The 17,913-nt window shown below is 36.8% G+C and overlaps 1 protein-coding gene across 1 annotated transcript; it reads left to right on the forward strand.

Annotated features, from left to right (window-relative positions):
• The first annotated feature begins 2,639 nt into the window (after positions 1–2,639).
• On the forward strand, positions 2,640–16,490 carry LOC110371960 (zinc finger and SCAN domain-containing protein 2). The gene is made up of 6 exons (XM_021328437.3): positions 2,640–2,903; positions 6,082–6,317; positions 6,462–6,602; positions 8,261–8,589; positions 11,522–11,672; positions 14,596–16,490. Exons 2-6 carry the CDS (start codon positions 6,083–6,085, stop codon positions 14,862–14,864), a joined length of 1,125 nt encoding a protein of 374 aa, XP_021184112.1. The 5' UTR covers positions 2,640–2,903; position 6,082; the 3' UTR covers positions 14,865–16,490.
• Positions 16,491–17,913: the final 1,423 nt, after the last annotated feature.

Genomic DNA, 17,913 nt, shown 5'->3' on the forward strand with positions numbered 1-17,913 from the left:
ATTGAGAATCTATAAAAGGTTTCGCGAACTGCTAACCGTATAAGGGATAAGCATTCATCATGGAAGCCGTGGCTCTCATCTGCCCAATTAATAAAAGTTGACTGTAAGGAATGGCGCGGGGCGACGCCTGCGCAGCACCGCAGCGCCCGCGCCGCCGACCGGTTCTCCACGCCTGCAGCTGAAACATACGTATCTACCATTCAACTGTTTTATTTTGATTTACTTATCTATCAACCATGTATTCGCATACTTTATGAACGTGTTTAAAGATTTGCAAGCTTTTTATCTATTCATCGAAACTTTTTGACTTTTTCTTCGTTTTAAAATCGATGCGAAAAACTTATGGACGGCATAAATGCTAATGATTTTGATATTTTGAAACCTTCTTTTGTGTTTGTATTTGTACTCATTTTTATACATAACGCGGTGAAATAACAACATAAAACATCTCGTAGTATATTTTACACCAAACCCACTAAAGTGCTTCGTTAAGTAAGCATTAGTCATCATCACCATATTTTTCGGGAATATCCAAAAATAAAAGTCGAACTATGAATGAATAACGAAATCTTATCAGACATACAATCGAGACATCTTAAACCCGGCTTCATTAATTCACCAGAAATCGAAAAGGAGGCTTTAATTCGTATTTCGAACAAAGGGAGAAAACAAAAACAGCAACAGAAAAAAGATGGATAAAAAGTGGCGCGGGCGCGTGCCGGGGCGACATGTGCACGCGCCGAGGATCCGCGCTAACGGGCCGTGACGCCCCGCGCCTCACCCCGCGCCTCCCCCGCGCGCGACACGCGCTCGCCGTTATGTTTACAGCCCCCATGAGTCCACCCCCCCGCACTGCACGCGCCCCCGCCCTGCACTCACTGAAGCACTTCCCCACCTGAAGCCCCACACTTCCTCGTGTAACAAAACACGTAGCAACCAAAGCAGATTATCCACCTAATTGAATTTCCCGAGATTGTTATTACAATCGCTTGATCAGGCCAAAATGTCATTAAAGAAAGACAATCTTCTATAATACGCTGAGAATTGTCTAATTCCCACTATCAGCGTTAGTTACATAAGAACTTACCCACCTACCTATGTAGTCTGATTACCGCGAATACAAAACAAACTTAAACTAAATGTTAATTGATTCAAACACTTGTAGATTTGAATTTTAAAATATTAATTAACTGACAGCAGTAACCAAGCTGTTAATGTTATATGTAGGTATCAGCAGTGATTCTATGACTACTTATAATGTCCTATAATGCGATGAAGCAATTACTTAAATCTTTCAAATGCAATTAATCTAATCAATTATTTTATAAAAATCAATCTATGAACCAATAAATTAATTGGGTATTATTTAATTCTAGTCTATTTGCTCTTTAAAACAATTCTATAAAGAATGAAGATTTATATCTCTCGTTTAAAACTAAAATGAATAGTGAATGTTGTAGCTATTTTTAAACAAAAAAATGCAGCTACTTTTTATCGCATATTTTAATTAGAACTGTAATACATACTAAAGCGTTTAAAATGTCACGTAATGTATCGATCGCCAATTTCTCATGCAAGTTCGTAGCACACCTTTCATCTGTCAAGCGCCGGCCAACTCATAAGAAGTATCGCCTTTTAATGCAAAATTAATCAGTTTTTACCTCGGGCTTTAAGCATTTTATTGGCAAAAATGCTTATCAATAGGTACCTACTTCTAAATAGCAACACAATTGTCTATTCGCGCATAAACTTAAGATAGCAGATAACAAAATAATCCTCACATTGTCGTTCTAATGTTTAGCTAATCCCGTTAATAGGTCCTGCTTATGTCATTTACGATCAGTCGACGACCTCGTTGCTTTGCAGTAAGCTGCATGTAAAAAATCACACACTATTTTTAATGCATGTCAAAGGAGGTTCCAAAATCAAATTAGGAATTGAAGTAAGCATTACTTTTAGATTTAGCACAGAGACGCGGAACTGTTAATGGAAAACTAAAGTAAGTACTTAATAAATTAAATGTCACGTATATACTCTAAAAAATTGAAGAAATCGTTTTGTAAATAAATGATATTAGATAGTTACGTTAAAAAGGCTTCTAAGTTAGTATCTAAGCAACGCTCCGCCCAGCTCTAGATGGCGACCAATAGCGTGCGGTGGGCGGGGCGCGACGCTACGAGAAATCTAAACCTCGTGCATTTAGTTAATCTCAGTTTTAGGCACAAATCAAATTAACAAGTATTTACCAGTACCTATAGATAGTTACATATAGAAGAATTACTTGTAACCAAGCAGAGGCTTCATCCCAAGTAGCGGACCGGTCTATGCGCAACTAACTTTTGCGATTGTTAATGCAAGGGTTTTAATGTCACACAGGGAGCAACCGCTTATTTGTGGGCATTAATACTTAAAAGCCATTTTTCAGTGCATCCTCTGCGCCGTCAACGTAAACGCAACCAACAATTAAGTGGTGTATGCGAGGATGCGACGCGAGCCACCTGTCAAGTGCCTGTTTCATCAAATCATTTCTTTATTGCTCAGCCTCCGTCCGACCTCTTTTTTGTTAGCAGAGTTTTGAAAAAAGAACGTTATTGTGGAAGAGCAGTCGGGTAGGTCGGGGCGCGCGAGCCTTATTTCAGTCAGGTGCCAGGCGCCAAACGCGACGCACCGTAGCAGTCAGTGACGTTTTCCGATCCCACGCAGCCTTACGATTTCGCGACGTCATATCGTACGCTGCATTTATTTTACACTTTATTTTATTATTGGACCTACAATAAAATGTCATTAGATTCATGGTGTTTATTGGACTGATCACAATATTTCGTAATACGTAGAACACAGTGAATTTCGTAGCAGTGAGTGTAATAGCTTTTCGTAGCTTTGAAGAAGTTTCATTATTTAAGGTAACCTTTATTTAAAAATATTTTTATTATTACATAGTTAGATATATCTTAGTACAATTTGTCCTCTATTACTCTACTTAGCTATACCTTCATGTTCTTTATTCCTTATAATTTTTTGGGAATGCGTTCTTTGTAAATACCATATCCGTATCTATTAAGGACAGCATCTATATTCTGCAATTTATTTTATTTATATCCAAACTTCCTCTAATAAGCAAGAATGAAAATTATTTTCGAGCCTTTTTCTTTTACATACACATGACAATCATGAAAAACTTGCGTGCCTTTGCGCTTTTAAGCTACCTCTACCTATAATATTTTTAATAGTAGGTACTTACGGCTCATTATAAAAATAATATACAAAAAATAAATCTGAAAGTGATTTTAACTGCAACTTACTCATAAGAATCAAATAAACTTATATTTACAACATCTCACACACAACAAGGGCAAGAAGTTTTACTATTTTGAATTTAATAACCATAACCAATTATTTACAACTACCTACTACTTACCTTTTAATAATTTGAACTGCGCCCCTAAGATGACCCTTAATCTCACTGTCCTTTATCTGTGCAGATCTGCATACATTATTCACGCATATTAAGATTTCATATCTCACATCAGATAAGGTACCTACATTCATTTCTGCAATCTAAGAAAAACAGCTTTAAAAGTTCTTCAAGAAACTTATGTTAAGAAAGAAAATCTAAATCATGCTCCATTCACGGAAGCAAAAACTGTGTTGAAAGTCCTACTTTTCACATAATATTTACTCATGTCTATGTTTAAACAAGGAACAATATAACACGTAGAATACGTCTGTAGGATGCAGTGCAATGCAAATAATCTGCAAGTGTACCTATATCCTCACAGTCGCACAAACAACACGAAACCAAATTTGTACATGTGTTCCGATATATTTAATACCTAAGTATTGAACGAGACGACGAGACACCACGGGCGGTGAAATATTTTCAGTGCTCACAAATGCATCGGCTTGTAATTTCGTTCATTACGTTTTTGCTGAACATTTGCTGCTTTCTTTACTCTTTCTTGTCGACGTGTGTGATTTTGAAAAGAATCTTTACAAAACGCCTTTTTTAATAAACGAAATATATTATGTAACTTTTCAGTTTAAGTTGCAGGCATGAGCACTATGGGATACCGATTTCAAGATTCTGATATTTTTACATATATTTTAAACACTGCTTTAGAGGTTTTTTTACTTTGTATGAATTTTATTAATTGGATTTCTAAAGATCGTTATTATTTTCAAATGGTCAATGCGTCTTTTACACGCACGGGAAAACGCGGGAAAAGCTGGCCATCATTAAAAAGAGCAGAGCTTTGTCTAAGCTTTTATAACTTGCATTTATTGAAAGGCATATTAGTAATTAGGTAACATCTCTTTTAATGTGCAAATAATTTATAGGTGCTAATATAAAACACTTATTATGTTAATTGACATTGACAACATTATTTGTAAAGCAATCTGTACAAATTGATGAAATCTTATTTTGATTTTTAAATCTTTAAAAACACCTGTTCTTTTGAAACATTGTAGCATACAACAGACGGCGGACACTCGTGTCTGAATAAGATTATTGAAAGACAATAGACCTGAGCAAATATCTAAAACAGAAACGTATTTTTTCCTGACAATTTCTGCGCTGATTGATTTTCTCAACATTTGCTCGAGTTCCCATTGTATCGTAATGAAAAAAATAGGTGACAGTCGTCGCGCGGTAGATAATTGCTACTCGCAATTTAATAAATAAAGACTTGCTTTATTGAAACAAGAAATTGCGACACACAACCCTCGCGTTAGCTAGCTTGTTAGCCAATTACTAGTAATGGAGTAAATCAATTGCTTTGCATTTCTAAGACAAGAGTATTCCCTTCGTGAATATCATGCAAGAGATCAATATCTACACGAAACTATTCGTTAATGAGTCTGTTTGTGCATTATTGTAATTAGGAAATTTGGCAAATCATTGTCCGACATCATTATTTATAATTTACAACGACAAATGTAATGTCTCCGCGTATAGTGGCGGTGGTGCGCTCCTCGAGTTTAATTCCTAATGGAAGTCCGGCGGAATGGTATGGGAACACGCGGACATCCATTCTGTAAATATGTAATGTGTGTTAGTCTAATGAAGATTGTTTTACTCGACACGTGCATTATTAATGCGCGTACGCAGCGGGCGCCGCGCCGCCGCTCGCTCCGCCGACCACTTCCATTATTCTGATTCTTCATTTGCTTGATTGAGCTTTTAATACGATTCGCTGTCAACAAACAAGCGGTCGGATTAATCAGCAAGGGCTGTCAACAAATACGTACATACATAGTCGGATGGACACTAATGACGTCGGTCACGTAAAACAAAGATGATATCGCAACTTTTGAATTGATCCGCGCTGACCGTAAAATCTTGATAAACGCAGTACTTACCATCATATTGAGTTGTCTTCGTGAACAAGGTGACTGACAACTCCGTTATCATTTCTAAACGCAATGAAGCTATACCAATTAATGTTTTATTACGTGGAGTAAGGACATAATTAATAGTGGAGGCTAATGTTCTAATGCTAATGTTCCTAATGTCATTTTATGTTGTACTTGGTACGTGTCCTTGGTTAAATCAAAATGCCATTGACTTTAAAATACAGCATCAGGCAGAAACCAGTAATCCTTGCGATATCCAGTTTTTCCTTAGCGGGTTTAAACCTTTTTTTGTTAATGAATAATTGTGTCACTAAAATAAAACTTGTTAAGTGTAAATATGAAGCTTATTACAAAAGTTGTAGGTACCTAAACGTCTTAAAGAAAACTGAAGGTTCCCACGGGAAAGCAGAATACTTGCAGTACGATCGATCGATAAGGCTCCGCTACTCAATGACAATTCAAAAGCTCAGGTGGTTTGTTCTAATTGGATGCAAACTGGAACTAAACATTGTGATGCAGGCGCTAATTGTTAACGTAGCGTTATTAGTGTGATTACGTGTAATTTATACGCGTTTTGTTAGTTTAGCTGCATGATAACAAAAGAAAATGTGGGTTTTCAGTACCGACGGAAGAACTTACAGGGTTTTTTCTTAGCTTCTTTTTTTGTAGCTTTTTATATTGAGGTTATCAAAAGACTGTTTGAAATCAAGTATTCCTTCTGCACAGGATGTCTCGGCACGTTCTGCTATCGCGGCTGGCGGAGCAGTTCCAGCCCTCGTCGCCGCCTCCGCCAGCTCACCGGTTCCCATCACCTGAAGGGAGCATGTCCCCCCGGACCCCGCCGTCCCCGCACTCACCCCCGCGCTCGCCTGACACTCTCTCACATCACCGGCTGGATTTACTGCAGTTGGGAGATATCGAGATAGCTGGGAGGGCGCTTAAGCAGTACGCACGGGCTACAGGTAAACACTATCCTATAGTTATAGATTCCTCTTCACTACTAATTGTCATAGTTATTTAGTGTAAATGCTAAGACCTATTGTGTGTAAAAAGTTTTGTTCCTTTATTGAATAATTCTTCTTATTAATTATTATTGATGTGTGCAGAGTTGGGTGCACTGATGTACTGCAGTGGCCTCGGAGCGCTATACAGCGGCGCGGGAGTGTGGCCGCTGCTGATGCCGCGAGCCTCGCCTCACTTCGCCAGACCCTCGGTGGACCACGCCAGGCATACCCCACCTAGAGACGGTAAGATATTATTTATTATTTAATCAGTACCATGATGTTTCGATATTAATAAGTATTTTTTACATAACCGTTGCAAATAATAACTTTAAACTCAATCCTGGAAAAAGATTTCATTGAAGCCTTTGTAATTATTTATACACCCATACATTTTCTAGAAATAATTATCATTAAAAATGGAAAAACCTTTTTACTTTCTTGCAAATCGTTGGTGAGTCAGTAGCCCAGTTTGATTCTAGAACAATGTGTCTGGCTGTGTGGACATATCGCATGGTGCACTTGTCTACAGTTACTATTAATTTGTAATTCTTTAGAATTTCATTGCAGTCAATACTGACCTACATATTTGCAATTACTATAAATCAAACAAGCATTTAAATCAAAGTCTGACGACTGAATATTTGTTGAATACGCAGCTCGTTGCGTCGGTACATTCAAATTCATATAAACAGCGCAAGTAAATCACCTCGCGCTGAAAGTGTTTACGTGTTTCAAGAATCCTAAAAATGGTAATTAGATACGTTTGCGGCATTACAAAACATGGTTCGCCTCGGCCTCCTTACGCGGCTTCTCCTGAATAATACTCATTAGAATAGCTATCAGTGTAAGGCACCGATTAATAACTCGAAGCGCTGATATGTCGTCGTTTACATGTCGTTTACCTCCGCCGAAGGAGCCAACGAGCTTGTTCCTACACTCCAAGGAAAAGCGACTAAGTGCCGTCGCTCTTTGTCGCCGAACGAAAATGTTTAAGTATTCTAATTGTTTGTTATCCAGTACCGGTTGCGACTCAACCTCGTAGATAACAAAGAAACCGGGCGAAGGAAACTCAATAAGTAGTTACATACTTGATTTTTATTTATTTATAAACTGACTAATGCTTTAGCGAACTGACATTTTATTGCTTCGATAACAACTTCATTTCAAGATTCAATTAAAAAGAATGTAATTAATGTGTTTCTATGTTATCAGTTTTAAGTAAGTAGGTACTTCAGAACTGTTTTTTCATGCTAATACATATAAAAGTAGAAAGCAAAGAGGTAGGTTGGTATTTAATGTCTATTTACCTTTTACTGAAAACCTTCATAGAATTGGAAGAGACTTTCAACCTTAAACACACTCTTACTCTTAGTATCGTACCTTACAAACCTTATCCTTTAAGTACCAAATGTATGTGACATTAAAAATTACATAAACCGTACCCTTCGACATCAGAACAAACGGAAACATTCAGTTTTATCAATGTACCTATCAAGTTCTTCAAAGTCTTCTTCCAATATGTATATTTTCAGTAACAGGAAAATAATAAATCTTCTTATCATTTGGAAAGTTATTTTCAGCTATAACTTTGAGTTCATGTTAAAAAAAAAACTTTACAACCTTCTTCCGCTTGTGTAGACGAGAGTGTATGCAAGTTTTTAATGTATTATAGAGCAAACAATGACGTAACGTCAGCAAATACTGGCGCAGCTGTACAGATTTCATAAGTCACTCCACAGACGACCGATTTGACTCGTCCGACTTTAAATTTACGTATAAAAGCGTGAAGAACAGTCGAAGAGAAACTGTCGGTACTCACCTGTCTGTTGACACAGTATTGCATACAATAACGCCATATTTCCTATAAAGCCTTTTGTACAATTTCGATTGCTTGTTTGCAGATGATGAGGAAGAGCTTCCTTTGAATTTGTCAACCAAAAACCGGCATATCTGGTCCCCGGGAAGTGCTTGTGAGCGTGAAAAAGTTGAAGTGGGAGAAGAGTCGCCGATATCCCGATGGGAGGGTCAGGATGACACAGACACGCCTCTCGAACTAGTCAAGAGATGCCGCAGCAACCCTGACGAGGCCGAGCGGCCGCCGAGCGCGGAGCCGCGCCGCTGTCCCTCCGCGCCCGCACACCATAACTACCCCATCAAACCCTCACCAGCCGGAGACCTCAACTTCTCTCTACTACTCAAAAATGAAAACAGAAACGAAAAATCATTCCAAGTAAGTACAAAAAAGTCAATAGCAAAATATTCTCGATCGGCGACTAGCACCGAGATAGCTATATGCTTTAACAAGTCCAGAATAACTGTACAGTTTCCGTTTAAAATGCTTTAAAATAGCAAACCAGTATCCGTTTTAGTCTCTTTAACAAATCAAATAGCAAAAACTGCCCCTGTCTTAATAAGTAGTCGCGTATCGGAACGGGTCGCGCGCTGCGCCTGCGTCGCTCGCTAGCGGCGCACATCGAGCCTGCTGACTCGTCTTCTCGCCATTTTTGTGCCTTTCGTTTTTTCTACGTGCCGCCGTTATAAAAATCCTCATCGGTTTTAATCAAAATTCCAACTTTTAATATCACGGCGCGGTGGTTTATAATAGGGTAGTTTCCAGGGTCGAAATAATGAAATAATATTTAGTCCGCTTTTTAGATAATCAAAAAATATTGGATACGTATTTTTTCTTTTTTTAATTAAACATAAAATGACAAAGATAATACGCTTCAAAAATTAGGAGTGGGGGCCTTTTACGTCACAGTGTCCTGAAAATTGTAGCAACTTGTGACGTCACACTCAACTTTAACACGCTATATCTTAACAAGTTCTGATCCAATTTAAAAAAGAAAAAATACGTATCGCTTAATTTTGGACAATCTACAAGACGGACTAATTATTATTTTTTAGGAAACTAGCCTATTGGACCAATAATTACCACGTGTCATATGACGATAAATATGTTGGAGAGCTACTCTTAGGCGCCGCACAATTATTATTCAATTGACTATTCGTTAATTTAGGTAACAGCAATTAAATAATAATCTGTGCATAATTGGAAGTGGCATAACTATTAGGTACCTGTATCAACAGCGAAAACAAAATTATAATGTTTCAGGCGGCTTAATCAAAGAAGACTGCATTTATCAGCTACTCGACAAACAATTACGGTCAATGAATAAATAAACATTTTACTGGAAAAAGACAGACATTTCTTTGTTTTTATATTGAGTAATTAGTAATTTATGAAGGAACAATAAATTGTAATTATGATCGCATTAATATGTGCACGCGGTAAGACAATGGCGGCGGGCGGCGCGTGCGCGCCACGCGCCACTCACGCGTCGCTCGCCTCACCGCTCTCTACTTAAAACTTTATTAAATTGTTAGGAATTAACAACATTGTCCTTATAGTTTTGTTACATGACACACAAGAACATAACAGAAGAGTGTAATGCGTAGAATCATTAGTTTTAGTAGATATTAGATTATGATAGGACGACGGAGTTTTAAACTTGAGTTGAGACCTATCTCATTTTGTTTAAAACAAGAACCATTATACCTAATCGTTATTTTCCATTAAGAAACGTAACAGTCGTTAAAGCGACCCCCTCGCGAAGGACCGTAGCAGGTTCCACAAAGCCGTTAATAAAAAGCCAGTTTCGTAAAAAACGACACTAGATTTTTTAAATTCAAACGGCTATCATAAAAAATCACCTCTCTACGTGGTACAAGCCGATAACCATATGTGGACGGTCATACCCTAGCACCTGTGTTGTTTATAAGAGAGTGCATCGATTGTATAAAAAGGCGACCAAAAAAGTAGCGGTTTTTGTGAGGCGCGAGGCGATGCAGCTGCCCGGCCAACTGTCACAGGCCCGCTACGCGGATTTGTGCCATGGATTATCATGCGCCGCATACTTAACGACTAACCACCCGACTAATAGCCGTACAACATATTTTCCTGTTCTTATATGTTTTATGTCAGGTTGCGAGTAGTTGTGGGTGTCCGCTTCATTAGCCCGATGTGTCATACGAAGCGCCGCAGTGGTTTGAAGGAGATTTATTGACGCACCGCGAATCAGGTGGAAAATCTTCGCGCCTGAATCTTGTAACAACAGTCCCGTAATAGACGATCTTTTGTCACATTCAAAAGCTTCGTACATACTTTAGGAATTCACCTCAAACAAGACTTTCATTCCTTGAAAACAATCCAAGTTCCTAATCTGTGTGTCGAGTAAATAAACCAAGTTAGTAACGAAATTATACTATTGCATACCAGAAACATCTGATTAAACAAATCTAAAGCAAAGTCATAGCACGTGCTTAGTCAAAAGTCCTTTGTTTAAAACAAAAGTGAACAGAAAACAACCTGTTTGTTTAAGAAGCTTTCTGTGGAATTTAAGACCCAGTCATTCACTAGCCCTCTTAATAATGATCACAGATTAAAGTTATAATCAAAGTTAAACCTATGAAAATATATGGTTATTCTTTTCTTATTCCTTGATGTAACTTCAATCTGTGATTATTAATAAGACTGAAATGTTTGTGATTTTAAATGTGAACAAACACAGTGTCGATTCATAAATTTTTAGTCGTGTATTTACTTATAAATTAATTCATAAAGGTGATGTTCAGCAAGGAAACAGTTCGTGGAAATAGACTACGTTCTATCGTAACTGAAATCAATAAAATGTACCTACCAGTGATACAATATTCTCATATTATTTGATTTTTATTCAAAAGTATCATTGTATGATTATTATTTCTCCAGAAAAATACCTACGGATAATAACTGGTTAGTAATAGACGCTAATTACTAGCCAGTAAAAAAATTCATAGCCGATGCTAGATGGGAAATCAAAGAAAAGTGTAGAAAGGGGTAGAGCCCTGTTATTAGTTTATTACTGGCTGTCACCGTCTAACTGAAGGTGATGGACGCTGTCCACGCCACGTTTATAATTATATCTAGTGCCGTACTCTGTTATATTTCAGCCGATTTCTTGGCAATCGTGGGGTCAAATGACTGAATTGCACTATTCCTTTGCACGTCACTCAAAGGGATGTATTAAGGGTTATTAGTATATGCGACAAGGGGGAGTCGGGGATGTAGTAAATATGTCTTTATTGGAAGGTCGTGTGAATGTGTGCGTTTGTTTGTTTAGTGCAAGCAGTGCGGCAAGTGCTTCAAGCGGTCGAGCACGCTGTCCACGCACCTGCTGATCCACTCGGACACGCGGCCCTACCCCTGCCAGTACTGCGGCAAGCGGTTCCACCAGAAGTCAGACATGAAGAAGCATACTTATATACACACAGGTATGTTGAAAGTTATCTTAGATATCCGAGATCTAGTCAGAGATTCGGGAGAACAGAAGCTGCAAACATCTACGAGGTGCTTCACAACGCAAAACTTACAATTACAATCTTTTTCATTTATGATTTTACAGCTATGATTTTTTTAGTATTACCCAGCGGGTACTCCGTGGTACCCCTTTTGCATGCTCCATGCTCCTCACAAATCTTCAAATTTTCATATCTTCTGTTCCATTTGACTAAATAGTCACTGAATGTATGTTACCTTAACAACCTTTTCTTTTCGATTTAAAAATATGCATTATTCATTTTAATTAAATTCTCTTTCGATGTACAAATTCAAGTCTTTCAACAAACAATTTGTACCTGAACTGTATTAATCACCACCTAATTTGAGTAAAATCATTGAGCTCAAAACCAATTTAAGCTGATAAGTGTGTTCATTTATTTGCAGTGCACACAGACACGCGCTCGGGTGTGGTGCATTTTCCAACTGCGCAAAACATTTTCGTTTTATAATCATTGTATTCAAGGACATATTACTTAAAGGAGGAAATTCGCGATATTTGTGGCTGTCTTTGTCATGAGACACGACTAAATATAATGAAACGTTTTTAATAAAGATTTAACTTCCCTTACTGCATAACACTTTCTTGTCAAAGTATTGTTAACCCAAACGAAATTACACGGTGTATTCCAAGTAGTGTGAAACTCAAATTATTATGACAACTGTTTCACGTAACTTATGTCAGCTGAAGTGTCAGCGCGTCCCCTCATTACACAACTTTACGTAGCCCTATCATTTCCTATGAAACTTTTATTGCTACCTTAACATGTATATGGTGCATAACAACCAAAATCTAAAGATTTTGTTTTCATATAAAAAGACGTTGTTTCTAAAAAAAGGCTGTGATTCTTATCTACCTATATGATTTTAGCCACAGGCCCTATTAGTGCAACTGTAAATGTACGTTATTCACCCCAATCTCTTGAGCAGATAGAATCGCGACCATCAACTCGGAGTTCATGAAAGGTGTTCATTGCAAGCATAGCACGTAAATACGTCAGCTACGCGACTAATATATATACTTTATAGCACTTTTATTGCGATAAGGAAATTCGATATCGTTACTTCACTCTTCGCCATCATAATTTCAATCGTGTCGTCCTTTTATAAGAATTTGTATCATTACCAAGTAGCTGTTAATTTATTTATTCACATAAAATTTTACTTTCTCAATTAGTCGCCTGCGATATCCACGTACGTTCGTGTCGAGCGTGTAATGATAGGTAATCTCCGACGATTGCCCTTTTAATCGGAATGACAGTAAACAGCTGCTGAAGACTTTATCCTCGTCGATTTATTAAGCTGTATAAGTACATGATATAGTGTTATAACCGCGGCATAGCCTAGACTTCTCTACTGTGGAACAAGTTCATTAAATGGTAAACATATAGGCAGACGCCCAATAAAAGCAATCACGCGACACATCGCAGACGATGCCTTGGGAATTAAATATTTAAATGCTGGGCAATTACCTTTTCGACGGCAAATCGCAGTCCGTCCACTGCACTTAATGAATTTCCAATAAGCAAAAAATATGCCTTGCAATGCTCGACAAAATGCAGAGCTTTAGCTGCCCTGATTTGGTCTTAATGATTCTATTTAATATCTAGATAACCAGATTTTACTGACGATTTTACTAATGTTACGAACTAACTCCTATCTTACAAAATATTAAAAAAGAAACTTCAATGAAAATAATGTAGCTATAATACAATGGAGGCATTTAAAAAAAACCAGACGTACTGTAAGCAAAATAAATGTCGCATACGTTTTTCAATGGTCAGACTACTTCCAGTAAGCTCAACGAGACGAATTATAGTAGCTAAAAAATGTGGCGGACATATTTGTCTTGGCCGGAGACATCTCGTCACGTCTCTGCCCTGTTCCGAATGATTTACAGCGGCCTTACATGGCGCTCGTCCTCCCGATAAATGCCTCATCATCAATATTCCAAAATGCGGCTCGGGCTGCAATTAGCCGCGCAGCAGAGCGCAGCCTTCACAGGCCTTCACGTGCACGCCGATCACGGCACTAACAAAAACTTCACTTAAATCCTGTTCTATCTATAAAATGACATTTGCATTTTTTGCTATAATTTTATTCGTAAACTATCTTTGGAGATTTTAAGTAACTGGTAAGGTAAATTGCCGATGGCTCTGATGTTTTTATTGAAAAGTGATTCATTACACAAAATAAATAATGTCATGAAGATCCTTCGGTCCTTATCCATGTGAATTATAAAGTTTCACAAAACTGGTTAGCGTTGTATCGTTATATCGAGCTACAAACAATTACCGTTAAAGTTAATAAATACCGGTGTACAAGGCGACGTTGCATATTAAATCAGTTCGGGAACCTCACCGTTAATAATAAATAGCCGATGATTATGACAAGTATTGGCCCACTTATACAAGCTTTAATTACTTGACGAAGTGATACGTAATGTTTTTCAGTCGTTCATTTATAAATGATTTAGGAAATCGAAGTTTTGTAGTTAATTAAAGCTAAGTTGTGTAAAGTAATTTCGTTCTTGTTTAATACTTCCGTACAATACAATGTATCTATTTAACGATTTTTGAGCTTTCGCGAGATATATGACTTGACAAAATTATAATAATTAACTTAATGGCCTTCTACAAAATAATATGTATCTGCGAATTTCTGAATTTCTGCATATAACTCGGTGATATAATAAAGTAGGTAGGTATCTTCTTTTCTATCAGCCTTTTTATGATTCTACAAAAAAATATTTAATTGTGAACTAACTAAGTATACTTCGTGTATCAATGGGCGGCATAATTAATCACAGCAGGTGTCAACTTAATACAAAGTGCTCATAACTAAATGTTATTGTTTTAGGTGAGAAGCCGCACAAATGCGTAGTGTGTTCGAAAGCGTTCAGCCAGAGCTCGAACCTGATCACGCACATGCGCAAGCACACGGGCTACAAGCCGTTCTCGTGCGGGCTCTGCGACAAGGCCTTCCAGAGGAAGGTGGACCTGCGCCGTCATCGCGACTCGCAGCACTCGGACGCGGCCGAGCCCCCCGCCGCGCTGCAGGTGCCACACCGCTACAGGTACTTCGGCGACGAACCCCCGGCACCCCTCACCCCACTCATCACCAACTAATGCCAGAGCAATCACAGCTCCAACAAAAGATGATGCTTGCAATTCCTGACTCGCATGCAGTGCAAACTAGTGTGGTCCTAAGGGTGACACTGAAACTAGCAAACAAAGAAAAGTTATGCTTAGTTATCCATATGATTGCGAAACCTGAAGGTTGTATTTAAGAGGAGTTGTCTATGTGTAAATAGAAATAATTGTTACCTTTTAGTGCCTTAAGAAATACCTGTGAAACGTGTTGTTACTAATTAACCATGTTCTACAAAGAATTACGAATAGATTGATAACTGTGTATATTTTTAGTGTAAACCTTACAATCTCCGTCCCATAAAACAGTGATATAAAAGTAGGTATGGAACAGTCTATTTAAAAACTGTCGGCAATCTGGTACCCTGTAGGTAAGTAATATATAGTCTAATAATACCAAAGTAAAGTGTCTTATTTAGTCGTGTGTGAAACGCTTTATTTATTTAGACTAGAGCTAAATAGGCGTCATATATTTTATTTAGTATTTATAACTTATAGGTAGAAGGCCCACGTCGTTTGTATTTTATACTACGACATTTTAATTTTTGGGGAGCCATTGGTATTGAATTGTATAGTTTTACTACTTTGACACGTAATGTTGAAGATGTACAAGGAACTCCTTATTAATTGTGTTAAGTCTGCATAAAATTACTATGATACTTATGACGATATTTTGTACATAATCACGTTTACCACTCAGAAGAGGAATTCAAGTGTTACCGCTTATTGGTCTGTTACCATACATCACTTTACGAAGTTATGCCCCCTTAATAATGCATTGAAAAACCGTCGTAATTATTATATTTTATCGGTATTACCTACTTCAGATATTTTAATATTTGAAGATCCTCAAAAATGAGGCCAACGAAACTAATTTATGTTAAATAAATTCGTTTTGTTGGTCGTTTTTTATCTAACATAAATTAGTTTTGTCAAAATCATTTAATTATGACGGCTTCATAGCACCTACCACAAGTTTGTCACCATTATAAACAAATGCAATTTATTCATGTGTAATTCTTCATAATGCATTTATTTTAGAAATAAGTCGTGTTTAATGAATTTTGAATTATAGACGTAGTTTATTAGAGGCTATACCTAATTTCTTTTATGAGACTGCACTAAAAATTAATCTGAAACACTATTTTTTGAATGTGTATTAAAAACGATTTATAGGTGTTTTATATCAATGTAATTGAAGTGTGAAATTTTATGTTATTGTAAAAATCAGATGTACCTTATTATATTTAGATAGGTATAGCTTTACAGTCGCGTGTTTTCATATTAAAAGTGACGTTGTTACTTGAAAACTTAACGGCTAGAACACCAAAGAGAGTTCAGCGGTCAGTGATGATTGACTCGTGCATGCCTTACGACTTGAATTGTGACTGAATACTTCGGACAGCGTTGTCGACACACTAGAATAAGTATTTACCTTTTGTATATTCAATTACCAAATTTTCATGGTAAAGTACCTACTACGGTCAAACCGTTATACTACTTTTAATGTTTTGGACACATTTGATATTGTCATCACCAACATGCTTGAAAGTGAAATCGTCAGTCAATTTCTATAAGTTTTGGTTTAAGTTGTAATTTATTAAGGCCAGTTCAATATAAATATTTATGAAATAAAGTTGATGTTTTATTTGCACCTATAGTTAGCACCTTTGCCATCATTTATTGATTGATGGAAGTAGGTGAAGGATGGAAGTCAGTTGACGACACAGGAGTAGTAGGGAAGAAATATCCAAGATATTTTTAATTGCTTTTAAGTCTTAAAAAATTATAAGTTCATATTTTTATTATAAAATCAACAAAATTTTAAAACAACTTTTACATGTACTAAGGTAAATAAACTAGGTGAATATATGAACTAGACTTTTCAATAAAGCTAGGCACAATGTGGTTCCGTGGTAAATATAAAACGCCTGAGATGTTTTGAATGCAACATGTTGGTTAGGATGTCATGTTTCGATTTGAGTTCCTTTCGACATAATGAGACACATTAAACTTCTCTCTCTCAGACACTCTTTACATACCTAAGCGTTTTGGAAAAGACGATTTTCTATTTAAATCTATAATACCCTATGTCTAATTAATAATATTATTCTTTTACCATCGTCTATAAAAGTAATCTGCTCCTATAGTATTTATGTAGGTGCAGCCTATTCGCCTTATTGAAGCAATTTTTCTGGCAGGCGCAGAAAAAAATATTGATAGAATTCGATGTTGGATTTTTACAAAAAAAATAAAACTTTTCATCAAGTTTTCAGTGTCGTCAATTAATAATTCCAAGATATAGTAAATCATATTACAAATCCTCACTACAGGTAAAAATCTACGTACATACAATATTCAACGTCTACATAAAATATTTGTGTAACCAAAAAAAGCAATCTCCTGAAATTGCTACTATCTATTAAGCACCTAAATTAAATCAACAATCAAGTGAAAGATATTGACGCCGGCACTGGCCGCCGCCATGTAAACAATTACTAGATATGAACTACCCGACATTCTGAATTAATCGTGTTTATCAAAGCATTTTCATTTCGTTCCCAAGAGGTAATGTACTAAGGAAATCAAAATAACGAGTGTCGCGTGATACTTATCAATTCAATTGTACACAGCGATTGTGTGTAGCACTAAAAGAATTTTGTAATTTGGTCCGACTCAATTATTTTAATAGCTTTATTAATCGTATGACACGACGACAAGATGCTTGTAACTTACTGGTATTAGATGGCTAAATAAAGATAAAAGATACTAGATTTTAAACCATGTCTTGTTTCTGTAGGTAGACATAAGATATAGGTACTTAGTACTTACCTACGTAAAGTAGATTTGGTTGTTTGGCCGCAAGGTTCAATCAACAAAGGTTCAAGGAAAATATAAAAAAATAAAACATTTAAGTTAATAGCCAGTTTTTTTTTTATACTTACTCATAAGTTCAACAAACTTATTCATAAAACACAATATTTACATGAAAGTCAATTCTTCAAATCAAAATATATATTTTTCTACT

This window comes from Helicoverpa armigera, chromosome 6 (genome assembly GCF_030705265.1).
Source record: "Helicoverpa armigera isolate CAAS_96S chromosome 6, ASM3070526v1, whole genome shotgun sequence".
Taxonomy (NCBI): domain Eukaryota; kingdom Metazoa; phylum Arthropoda; class Insecta; order Lepidoptera; family Noctuidae; genus Helicoverpa; species Helicoverpa armigera.

Excerpts from the sequence above, each read along its gene's own strand:
- LOC110371960 (XM_021328437.3), top strand. The coding sequence starts at position 6,083 with ATGTCTCGGCACGTTCTGCTATCGCGGCTGGCGGAGCAGTTCCAGCCC. Across the intron at positions 6,318-6,461 it reads GCAGTACGCACGGGCTACAG|AGTTGGGTGCACTGATGTAC; the intron begins GTAAACACTATC and ends TGATGTGTGCAG. Across the intron at positions 6,603-8,260 it reads GCATACCCCACCTAGAGACG|ATGATGAGGAAGAGCTTCCT; the intron begins GTAAGATATTAT and ends GCTTGTTTGCAG.